The sequence below is a fragment of the Aulostomus chinensis genome, chromosome 7 (genome assembly GCF_037954235.1).
Source record: "Aulostomus chinensis isolate RoL2024-O1b breed Wild chromosome 7, RoL_Achi_v1.0, whole genome shotgun sequence".
NCBI lineage: Eukaryota > Metazoa > Chordata > Actinopteri > Syngnathiformes > Aulostomidae > Aulostomus > Aulostomus chinensis.
Genome location: NC_141326.1, coordinates 11,728,304 through 11,740,845, shown reverse-complemented (window position 1 = coordinate 11,740,845; position 12,542 = coordinate 11,728,304). Strand labels below are relative to the sequence as shown.

At 43.8% G+C, this 12,542-nt stretch overlaps 2 protein-coding genes across 2 annotated transcripts; one reads left to right on the top strand and one right to left on the bottom strand.

The window, feature by feature from the left end:
* Window positions 1-260: 260 nt before the first annotated feature.
* Window positions 261-3,227, bottom strand: LOC147258530 (seipin-like). The gene has a single exon (XM_086208437.1). The coding sequence runs from the start codon at window positions 2,933-2,935 to the stop codon at window positions 1,667-1,669; it is 1,269 nt and encodes a 422-aa protein (XP_086064563.1). The 5' UTR covers window positions 2,936-3,227; the 3' UTR covers window positions 261-1,666.
* fnbp4 (formin binding protein 4) lies at window positions 3,223-12,510 on the top strand. The gene is made up of 17 exons (XM_086208436.1): window positions 3,223-3,441; window positions 3,897-3,974; window positions 4,086-4,216; window positions 4,822-4,990; window positions 7,181-7,328; window positions 7,451-7,553; window positions 7,680-8,024; window positions 8,097-8,286; window positions 8,366-8,484; window positions 8,566-8,670; window positions 8,896-9,029; window positions 10,021-10,187; window positions 10,308-10,621; window positions 10,736-10,853; window positions 11,456-11,649; window positions 11,749-11,900; window positions 11,980-12,510. The coding sequence occupies exons 1-17, from the start codon at window positions 3,318-3,320 to the stop codon at window positions 12,068-12,070; spliced, it is 2,682 nt and encodes an 893-aa protein (XP_086064562.1). The 5' UTR covers window positions 3,223-3,317; the 3' UTR covers window positions 12,071-12,510.
* The last annotated feature ends 32 nt before the right edge of the window (window positions 12,511-12,542 follow it).

Below are 12,542 nucleotides of genomic sequence, written 5' to 3'. Positions count from 1 at the left end.
ATGCAAATATTCTCGTAAAATGTTCCAGGAAGACGCTCCCGCATTTTCTTCTGCATGATGGAAGCAGCGAGTTTCTCCATAGTAAGTCAAGCTTTTACAGGAAGTCTTACTATCCGATTGAAATCACAAAATCTGATCCAATATGAAGACTGACTTCATAAAATCTTTGTTAAGTCCTAACAACACAATTTTTGGATATTCTGACCTGACATATTTAAATCTTAAACAATAAAGAATGGCAACACTCTGTGTATGTGCGTGTGTTAGCTTTTTATTGAGTATTATCATGTAACTTTTTACACACAGACATTCCGCCAGACAGAAAACAAGATAACAGTGCAGCACATTTAACAATATCTTTTGGTACAAAATCCATAAAACTTGCAAAACCCTTTCATAAACTTAAGTCCAACACTGGGGGCGGAGCCTGCACCTTCACCTCATTTGTTCGACCAATCAGCCTCCATAGTCACTACTCCACTTGCTGTCCTACCCTGTCATTTTAAATGCAGATATTTTTTAGCTAGCAGGCCTAAATCACTTAAATTACACATCTAAAACACGCTGGTACCTTTCTGTGATGACAAAACAATAAATATAATTGCTACACAATATTAAACTGCACTGTAACAGATACCACCATGAATGGGCTCAACTTTGATAAAAACACTGGAGCTTTAACCCAGGCCAACTCAAATCAGGTTTTTAGTGAATCCAGATTGATTATAGACATTTTGGACAACCAAGAATAAGATAAGGTTTTCCAAATCGCATCTGACAGAGGTGTCGACTCTGAATTACATCAGATTTATAGAGAAAAATAGGATTTAAACATGTCATTTGTGTCACTCACAACCCGTTTTTTTTTTCATGGATATTGAATTCCTTTAGTTTGTGTCTCTTGAGTGGTTGGCAATGTCTCCTGACACAACCAACCGTATCTCTTCAATTTACTGTGTAAACAGGAAATGATCTTATCCAAGTTTTTTGCAGTCTGAACGAGGCATATGTGTTCCAGTCGTTGCATTACCCACTGCATCTAAGACTGAACATCTTATTTCGTTCAATGAAAAGCCCTTAGGCAGGGCCTTTCTACGAACTTAAAAAAAAAACAAAGACAGTATTTTCAGACAATCCTCCAAATCCAATCTCTCTCAAAGAGCCTCTGAGAGAAAGTACGGTATCACAAGGCTTCTTCTGTTGGGCCTCTTCTGATGGGATGTGATCCACGCTATATGTTTCAAGTACATGCCAGCTGGATTCAAAAACACCAAAAAACAAACAAATCTTCTAACGTTTTAAACTGGTCTGTCCACCGCCACTATTTTAGGTCGGCTGTGACACAACAGACACAGAGGCATTGAAATATAGGCAGGTTATCGTAAAGTGTGTGTTGGCTGATACCTAACAGGAATACTGGCGGGACAAACCAGAGCAGGAATGTTGTGCCGTCACCAGTGGGAATCATCAAAACTGCACAAAATAAGATGCTCACAATAAGGAAACAATTATCAACCCAAGACGGGAAATAAGCTGTGGTTTGTTAGCAAAAACAATGTGTACTATTTTCTCATGCATCTGTATTTATATCACCTCAAACAGTGGGTCTGCAACACCATAGGATATGCAGTACTAGAGGTACTCTAAGTGCATGCAGCTTTATGAATCACAGGCTCTTCCCTGGAGTAGATCTCTGGCGGAGAGCTGTCTCGCCCTGGTCAGACAGCAGGCCTCCACCCACCACAACATCTGAACTGTCCTTCTCTGGAAGTTTAGAGTCATGGGACCCTTCCTTCTTGGTATCTGACACATCAGCCCCAGGGGCATCTGAGATCACTGAGGGCTTCTTTGATGAAAACTCTGCCACCGTGTCATTGGAGTGGAGATCAGATGCCTCACTCTTCGGTCCAATCACTTTTGGAGCATCAAGTTCCTTCTGAGAGTTTTCCTTTTCCATACGCTTGCGAGCCTCCTCTCTTCTCTGCTGGATGCGGGTGTTGTCTCCCATCATAACTCGAACTCGCACCTGATCTGGAGGCCAGAGCCCACCCCAAATGAACTGCAGATAGCTGAAAAGCACAATTACACCGAGGAAGGCAAAGTTGGTGGCCACACCGACCACTGCAGATGTGAGGGGGAAGTTGTACAGAACATAACGTATACCAGTGAAGTAAGCATGGATGCGAAGCTGAGATGAGTAGATCTGCACACGTTTGGATTGGACCTCAATGACCGCACCAACAGTAGGTTGATAACTGTTTGTCTTGTAGTTAGAGAACAGCTCAACCTCTATGAGCTGCTTCTGCTCGGCCATCCCGGTCAGAAGGAAAGGAGAGAAGGCAAAAGTATTCAGGGCCTGCAGAAGGCTGGAGCGGTAATGCAACATTGTTGATCTTCCAACTGATGACACTGGCTTTCCACCTTTAGTATAGCATAACATCTTGACCATAAACATGCCCAGCTGTTCATTCACTGGAGACTCAGGCATCTCTAACTCTAGAGATATTCGATAAGGCTGACCGTATGCCATCACCAGGTCCCGCTCGGTCTTCATGAAGGAGATGTTGGCCGTGGGGAATGAACAAAGTGCTGACTCAGAGGCATCACAATCAGAAGTGTAGTAAAAGTGCACAGGTGTAGAGAAGCTGACGGTGGGCATGTAGGAATAGTAGAAACTACCGTAGAGAAAGATGGACACCCACAGAAGCAGAACCAGGACACACAAAAGGACAGCAGCCTGAAATAAAGTCCTCCGAGCTTTGAGGAGAGTCACAGCTGCTACGTCATGCAGCCAATGCAGGACTGACGGTCCCATCGTAGCCCCCATAGTGTCAGGTCCGGGACGCACCGTGCTCCTGGTCCTGGTTTGGGCAGCTGGTCCTCCGCGGGGCTCTGTGGGCTGCTGCTCCCGCGGTGGGTCCTTATGTTCATACATCGATGGGCGGTTCCTCTCCGAAACTGTGTAATTGCTTCTCTTCACTTCCCCATGCCAAGTCTGCTCAGCTAACGCTCCATAGCTTGTACATGTTAGCCGTTAGCAGCTGCTTTGGTTCACAAGCTTGGTAATTCCACGAAAGTAAGTCGGAAAAAACGTAGGTTCCTGACGTTGATGTTCTGAGGCTACTTATTCAGAGGCAGTCTAAGCTCATTAGCCATTTAGGTGGCACTCGATTAAGCCTGCTGCTGCACAAACACGACCCTATGCCCCGGAAGTTGATAAGTTAACTCCACCTTCCTTTATGCTAGCCTGAAGCGGCACCCGCATCACAGAGAAGACGACGGCAGCGAGAGGAGCAGGCCCCCCACACTAACATACAATGATGAGGAAGAAAACTCGCCTCACAGGAGCAGTCGGACGGAGAACGATTCTTCAGCTTTCTCCCCCCGGGCTCCGTAGTGGGAATACTGGAGAGAGGGAAGAAGCACTCTCGGGATCAGACGGTATTTTTCTAACGCGGTATTGCGAATGACTAGCTAAATGCTATATGCTCGAGGTGGGAAGAATTCGCCAAAAACTCTAAACCGAACAATACTTATCCACCGCTGCTTATAGAGTCGTTCGCTTACATGGATATCGCTGTTACTGAAGTTAGGAAATGGCTATAGCATAGCATAAGGTGGGTTTTCACGACAGCTAACGGCTAACGTGCTAAACCAATGGCTAGCCGATACAACATAGCGTTTGTAGTTTGGCCTGCACGGGCTTTGACAAATGATTTGACTAGGGAGACAGGTGGAATTAATGTCTTGGATGTGACTTATGTGTGTTCTTTTGTGTTGAAGTTTTTGACGTTAGCTGCCGGTAATGAATGTTAGCTGGCCGCTATTGTAACGTTAGCCCTAGCTTGCTGCAAACCAGTAGCCTGACGTTAACCTCCTTGCTATTGTTTTCGCAGATGAGCAGGATGGTGAAGGACAGCGATTTTTGAGAGAAAGACACGTCAACATGAAGGCCCCCTCCGTGAAGGCCACAGGTGTTATTTTTTTGTCTTTCTGTACTCACCCTGTTTCTATTACACATGTAATTTTGCTAGTCAGATAAAATATTGTTAGATTGAACTAAATGCCTGTCTTTCTGCCTGTAGAGGGCTTGTCCTTGCTTGGAGCATATGAAGACAGTGATGAAGAGGATGCTGGAGACTCCCAGAGCTCAACTACAAAACCTCAACATAATCAGTCAGCAGACATTGACAGTACACTAGCCAATTTCATGGCGGTAAGTAGAGTGCCTTTGTCATCTGCTTTAATCTAGATTAGGAAATCACATTGATGTCAGTGAGCTTCATTTGAATTATTTTTTTATCAATTGTGTACCTCTTGCAACTGGTAATTGTTTATGGCTTTAGAGATTGTTGTAAGAGGTTCACCACAGATGTCAGCAGAAGGGAATTACTAACATTTACCTGTCTGTAAGTAGGGATGTACTGATACTGATATTTGGTCCAATACCATGGGCACATACTCTGATACCCCCCCACCTAATACTGCATTACCGCACCATGGCCTAAGCTGCAAAAGAGGTGCAATGTCCACAGTTAGGAGTTCTTTTTATACAGATGAAGGTTAAAAGTAAAGCAGTCTGTTAAATGTTCCATCCAACAACATCAAACTGTGTTGTTTTGGGACTTTCATAACACACCAATTGGCATCTACCTGCAGCAGATTCACATTCACACTGATATGCACTGTGATGCCACATTAAATAATGTTGTCAGACCAGTTTTAATGCACCAAAACAACAATGGAATTAATCCAAACTAAGAACGCATTTTTGTTTTCAGAATGATAACGGAGTCATTTTTCGCTATTTTGTATCTACAGGAAATAGATGCAATCACAACTCAGCCAAGTTCAGACGATGCAACGAATCCTCCTTCAGTCCCAGCAAATATTCCCCCCAAACCTGAGACCAGTGCTCAGCAGCCAGGGGCCAGTGAAGGACAACAAAGCACAGAATTTGAGTACAATACTCAGTACTCATTAGCTGGAGGTAACTGTGTGCACTGTGTTTAAGATGTACTTGTTTTGCAAAAACTCTTAAAAGAACCTCTTCAGCTTCTGTGCAAGAACAAAACACTTGCGTCGTAATTATTCTGGTTTTTGTTATGAAACTGTTAGTAGTTTTCTGCTTTTGGATTCAAATTGCTGTCTTGCTTTTAGAGCTGGGTATCACCACTGACCTCCCGATATGATACGATTTCGATACTCTAGGTCCCAAGTCGATACGATTTTCGAAACGATTTGATACAATATACGATACGATATTTTAGTTACAATACCAATTTTGCTTTGGTAATGAAAGAGATTCTCAAAGGACTAGTGCTGTAAATTAAATTGTAAAAGTAACCCTCTAACTTGCTGCATAATTAAATATTAATATTTACATTGAGAACTGACCATTAAATAATAGTTATACAACATCATGCACTTTTTATTTAAAAATATGACCGTCATTTAAAACAAAAGGGCAACTTAGACTTCCACAAACAGCTCAGCAAGATGACTCGCGGTGTGGCGAGCTTCAATCGCCCGCGTTTGTAAAACGTGGGACATGAAGGACCAGTTACTGTCAGTGTAATGAGAGGTGATTGTCAAGTAGGAATCTGGAGCTCTGCTTGTCCACCTGTCGCAAGTGATGACAACTCTCTCTGCCGATTTCATTGCAGTTGCGACGTTGTTTTTAACATCTTTGAGATTGTGACCTGACTCAGTTGTTTCCGTGTCAGTAGCACATAGCGTGGTTCCAGTGTCTGGACGAGGTGTCTGAAGCCTACATTTTCTACCACACAGTAGAGATCCTTGCAGATAAAGATTGCCAGAGCCGAAGTGATGTTCTCTGCACATGGAGGCGTGGATGGAAACTTCATCCCAAATGCTTTCTCCAGCGAGGGTTGTTGCAGTAACTTGTAGTTTCCTGGTTGTTGACTCTTGGTGATGCCAAGTAAAATGGCAGTTGTATTTCCGTTGTACTTAACCTCTACTTTGCACATTTTGCGCACAGCATTATTTTTGTCAAGTTGGGTGCAGTTTTCTTGCCTCTTAAAGCCGAAGTGCTGCCAGACATGGGCACTTAAATTTGCCGGAGATTAAAGTTGCACTTCCGCCATCTTGTTGCTCTCTGATCGGAGGCACATGGCCTGGATCTCGCGAGATCTGATAATCTGACTGCAATAACGTTGCACTACGCACTAAATCACGCGAGACTAAAGGGACAAACAAACAAAAAAAATAAACTGGTAAAATGTAATACATTTTAAAAGATCGATACTGGGATTTATGTATCGATTATCTTTCCTACAAATGTATATCGATAAAATATCGGTATATAGACATTTTTAACCCACCTCCACTTGCTTTTGTAAATATAAAATATTTTTTAGTTCAAACTTAAACTGTTGACATTGCCCCCTCACACCTTTTTGATAATATTCTGAAGAATAGAGTAGTAATCAATTTTGATTATTAGAGTCATTTTACACTTGTTTTGGTGAGATATTGAGTTTATTTTTGGACTACATAAAGTTGCAACTCATACATATTTTCATAATTAACTATCTGATTATTAAGTGTATCAAAATATAGAAAAATACTGTATGGTTTATTTTTCTCCAGCCCAAGGTAACGTCTTCAAACGTTTGACTTAAGAGTCAAAAACTATTATTGGTTATTCAGTTTACCCAAAAGCAGAAAATCCATATATTTGTGAAGCGTGAACCAGCAAATGTTTGGCAGTTTGTTTGGAAAAATGAGTTAAGCAGATTAATCAGTTATCAGTTAAAGGTGGACTAAACAGATTATACATCTCTATCGATTTATCTATATATTAAACTCTATCACAATACATCACGATTCACTAAGAATTACTATTTAAAATGTAATGAACAAATACTGACAGGCTTCATTAAAATATCTCTATAGTTGCATGTTATTTACGTTAAACACCCCTATCATAGGGATGATTTCTAATTTTGTGTCATGAGTGATGCAGTATTGTGCAGCTTTAATATGTGGTAGTTGATGCTTCTCAGTATTTACTGCTACGTTAAGGTTTTTGTTACTGCAGTAGTATTTGTTATTGACATCACCTCATGATACCCTTCAGTAATGTTTTCTATTCTGCCTGAAATATCCTGGGAGTGGTTCTAAATCATCTTGTTTGTACTATATGCTTTTCTTCCAGTGGGCGTGGAAATGGGGGACTGGCAGGAGGTGTGGGACGAGAACTCTGGCTGCTATTACTACTGGAACACAACAACTAATGAGGTGTCCTGGGAGCTGCCTCACTATCTAGCTGATCAGATGCAAAGCATGGCTCAGTTTGCCAACAGGTAGGAGTTATTGACTGCGACAGGCTCACAAGTTCACATGTTTTTATTTGTCCTTGTGTTGTCTTTGGTATAGAAATGTAGGCCAAAGTAACAGAACATCTGTGTTTTATGTTCCTTTGTAGTGCCAGTGTCAATGGCAATGGGACAGGCCATGCCAGTTATTACACGGATGAAAATGTTACATCGGCTGCTGCCCCAACATCAACTAAAGAGAGTAAAGTCAAGGCAAGTTTCAGCCAGATGTTAATTGAGTTGAATTGATTCAAGGGTGTTGTAATTCTTGTTTCACATCATGCTTATTATCGTCATATTATTTTGTGTCATAATTCCCCCCCCTTTTTTTTGTGATAGGAGGTCATAGAGAGTGTCGTAGGCCTCACAAATGAAGAGGAGGAGCGCCGTGGAGTGGCTGAATCTCTGCTCGGTCCTTTAATCCCCACTGAAGTGAAAGACGCCGAGGAGAAATGGAGAAAAAGGCTGCTTAAAGGTTTGGATGAGACTGCGAATAGTGGGGACTCTGATGGGGAGGCTGTTCGCCCTCCAGGATCTCCCGCTACTCCTGCACGGGACTCAGACTCAATCCCAACTGTTGAGAAAGATCTCTGCACAAAAAAGCATCCAGGAGAAGGCTCGGACATTGAGGAGGAAACGGAGGAAGACACAGTGGAGCTGGAACTGGCTCTAGAGCGGAAAAAGGTAAAAATACCAGAAATTGTTTTCAAGTTGGTTCTGTGTAGACAGCACTATAACCTAACTCTGACTTCCTAGGCTGAGCTACGGGCACTGGAGGATGGAGATGGAAGTGCAGGGGGCTCCAGCCCTTGCTCTGAGGCAAGCCAAGAAGCTTCGGGTTCTCGAGGAGCACTAAAGAAGAAAGTCTGGAAAACTGCCTTCCCCACCGTTCCCAGTCCGGACTCTACCAGCCGGAGCTCAGACCTTCAGGAGAGCGCACAGACCAGTGAGTTGTCAACATGTTTGTTAAGGTAAAGGTTGTGTGAAACGCTTGCATACTTAAACAGTTCTGTTGCTTCCTTTAGCACTTTCAAAAGTCCAAGAGAGTGTTCCTGAAGGAGAGGACAGGGACGTGGAGGATTCTGAGGAGAAACCAGGTTCAAAAGCTCCAGCAAAAGAAGAAATCGAAACACCTGAGCTCAAGGTAACATGTCACCATAGAAGCAGTCCTAACTGTGCAGATCTGCATTGTAAGACTTTATATCTTAATGGTTGATAAATGCAGTTTCAGATTGGAGAGTTGGCTAACACCTTAACTAGCAAAATGGAGTTCCTGGGCATAAACAAAAAGGCGATCTCAAACTTTCAATTGCTTCTGCTACAAACCGAGGTGAGGAGTTCACTGTCAGTGCTACAGTTTAAAAATATTTCATGGGTCATTTTCTGTCACATCATCTTGTACATAGCCATTTGGTAGTCCTTAAATAATTAAAACTTTCATTATAATCCATTCCAAAGTATCGTTTGCTGAGCTTACTATAATGACTCAGCATGTGTTAGCATCATGTCCTCCCTTTGTCTTATCACATTCTTCTGTCCCATCCTTCTCTTCCAGACACGGATTGCTGACTGGAGGGAAGGCGCACTGAATGGGGTCTATCTCCGCCGCAGGCTGCAGGAAGCTGCTGAACACATAAAATATTACGAACTTAACGCCACCCCTAAAGGCTGGTCCTGCCACTGGGACAGGTACGCGCTCCTTACCTTTCACACCTCTAAACTCCCTCGTCCCCCAAAAATCTTACCATGTGACTGCACGCCCCTCAGTCCTGAGGTTGCAGACTGTGTAACATGACTTGAGGAGAAGCTTAACCAGTGCGAGCGGACCATAATACAAAACAGACTCTTCAGGTTTCCGTGATGCAGTCCTAGCTTTCTGCCTATCACGTAGTGATAAGGGCACATCCTCTCAGGGCCAGCCTCCTTCCCGTTAAATAGACCTGCAACACAGAGGAATCCCTGTCCCCATGTCAGACTCTAAAGCTCTTGGTCACGAGGGCATTTGTAGACTGATTTTGAGGGGAGGTAAAGTAGGAAGGTTGGTTGCGTGGGAGAGCTTTGCACTTTACAGGACTACAGCCCCCAGAATGCAATGCAGACAGATGATGCCCTGGAAGCCACGAGTGTCACGCATCACATAAAAGGTGAAGATGGAGCAATGACGGGAATCCAGCAGGTCAGACCAACTCTATTTCATGTTTTCCTGTTTTGTTTTTTTTTATTTTCTTGATTGAGAGAAATCTCTGATCTACAACAAGTTGACTGTGTGCTTGTAATTTTCTGACCTATGGTTGTTGATGATGGTGCTTCCCTCCGCGCCCTGCCCCCCTGGCGTCTTCCTGTGTCTAGGAGGGAATGGTTGTCTAAAACAGAACATATGTGACAACCATGGTGTGAGCTGCTGAATGCTTCATTCAGGACCCAGAGATGATTTGTTTTGCTTTAATTGCTTTAGAGAGCAAGGTGGGTTCCCTATCCACATCCATAATCACTCTTTGAATTGGGCCCTTCTTTTGGATAGCGAAAGTCGCTGTCCATACCAACTCACTCGCCCTTTCCTGTGGCTCTTATGTCCACTCCCTTGCCATTGCCCACTGTCCCAGGGTCTCATGCCAGCCAGCCAGTTGCGAGGCCAGTCGTTGAGACTCTTGTCGTCTATCTCTGTTGTCCCACTCTTTAGAGAGCACAGGCGGTATTTTTATGTCAACGACCTGACAAGTGCGTCCCAGTGGGAATTCCCATCAGAAGAGAAGGAAACGGACCTGAAAGGAAACCAAGCGTCTCACACACTGTCTTCCAGCCAAGGGGACACCAAAACATCATCTGCATCTACTGGCGGGATCACAGGTGAGTACACCACTAACGCAGGTCTGCAGACGGCTTGAAGCAAGGATTTCTAAGAAGATACCAAGTCAATATTGCTGTGCCGTCCAATTCAGTGCAAATTTTTTCTTTTTGAAAACACAGGATTGTCTGCATGTGCCCCTGCTGCCCCACCGGCACCTGCTCAGCCCAGTGCATCATCATCATTCTGGACACCATCTCAGCCCCCTCTTCCTGACACCCCGCCTCCGCCTTCCGACTACCCCCCTCCTCCACCTCTCCCCCCAGGCTCACCACCCCCACCTCCTCCCCCTCCTGACAGTGATGGAGAGATCATGGAGGTGGAGATGGAGATGGATGATGATGATGACAATAATGATGGGGAGCCCCCAGCTCCTGGAACTGAAGAAGATGGCAGCGAGTGGCCGTCTCTTGCTCCGGGCATTGCTAGCATGAAGGTATGGAAATATGTTCTTCTTTTGAATAGCGTCCTGTTGATATTTGCACCCTTTAATCGGGGCTTGTGCGTAAAACTAGAAGATTTAAACTTGTATTTCTTGTGGTTGGAGCAGGTTTTGGAGTCTTCAGGTCCACTGGGGAAGGGTCAGAAACGTAAAGCTGGTCAGCTGAGTAAGACCATAACTATTGGCAGCAGTCCCATTCTCTACACGCAGCCTGTTGCCAGTGCAGGTAAAAAAGGTTTTTTTTTTTACCGTGGTGACAAATTGTCCTTGCTTTTCTCCATTTTTAAAAAGATGACATATGATTGTGGGTTCTCGACTGAGATGACATGCCAGCATCTTTGAACATTATGTGAGGAAGGGAGTCGGTCATCGGTGAAAATCGGAGAACTTCAGATTTGATGTGACATCCAAAAACTGCTGCTGTTGAAGTTGCTTTGTAGTTGAACTCCACAAGCTGGTGCCTCACATGTTTCAGGTCTATGTGAGGCACATACAGTCAATGTGACCGGACAGTTGGGGTGTCCACCCCTACTGTAAAAAAAACAACCAAAAAACCCCAAGAAAGATTAACTTCCTTAAACTGAGCTGAAGTTGATGTCAGTCCAGCAGCTCACATTCCAACTGTCACTCATGAACACAAGGACGCAAGGAGATCGCTGTGGCTGATAGAATAATGTGTTCCCTGGGTAAGTCAGCAGGTCTGATCGCCGCTCACTTGCACAGCAACGCGATGGAATGAAACATTTAGTTCCTTTCACACTCAGAAATGTAGTTTTTGAAGCATCTCATTGGGAGCTGACTAATAGTAAGATTTGCCTTTCTCTGTAGCCCCCTTAATGGCAGCAACCGCCTACTGGGGTGTTCCGGCTGTCACTGCCCCTTTGGTCCCTTCTGAACCGCCTGTCCCACCAATCCCCGCTCTGCCCCCCCAGCCACCCCTGCCGCCACCTCAGCCACCTTTTGAACCTCCTGCACCTAAGGTTTTGACCACAGACAAGACCAAGAAACCTAAAAAGGACAAGGTTAGTGGTTTAAAGTCTCTCTGTGTGTATTCTATGGTTTAAAGAACCCGCAGTGTATTTTTCCCATTTGACACTCTTGTCGTGCTTCCGTGTTTGAAGAAGGGGAAGACCAAAATGCCCTCTCTGGTGAAGAAATGGCAGAGTATCCAGAAAGAGTTGGAGGAGGAGGAGAAGAGCAGCTCCAGTGATGAAGACAGGGACCTACTTAACAAAAAGAGCATCGAGGAGTGGAAGCAACAGCAGCTCATGACGTACGTCCCATCCCCCTTTTGACTTTCCCGCTGGGCATCAATAAAGTAACTCTTCTAACTGACTAACTTTACTCTCCAGGGGCAAAGCTTCAAAGAACGCCAACTTTGAGGCACTTCCTGATGACTGGAGGGAGCGACTGAAGAAAAGGAAGATGATGAATAGCACGTAACATCTGGCACGGGCAGCTCAATCAGTGTTTTTAAAAAAAAAAACAAAACTCTTTTTCAACTATTTCCATAATCTTCCTTCTTCCTAGACAAGTTTTGGTTAGTGGTTTGTGGACATCACTATTTTCTGTATTCACAATGGAGACATTTCGAGGCCCTTACATGGCAGGCCATTCAACAGAAGGGTTTGAATGTCCTCTTTCTGTTTTTGTAGCCTCTGGCTAATGTAAATGTGCCAAATGTCTTGAGTTTACCGGAAATACTTCATAAACCTGTATAGCTCTTTTAGATGACCGCCGCAGTTTGGACGGATTGTTTCTTTTAATTTTTTTTACAACTATGTACATAAAATGTATAATTGGATAAGCCATGTTTTGGAGGGGGAGGGTATGTCTCTGAATGTGTACATTTTGTAAAAAATTATTAAACCGTTTTTCCAAAATCATTTTCTCCTTTAATATTGTTGCCTCTAAT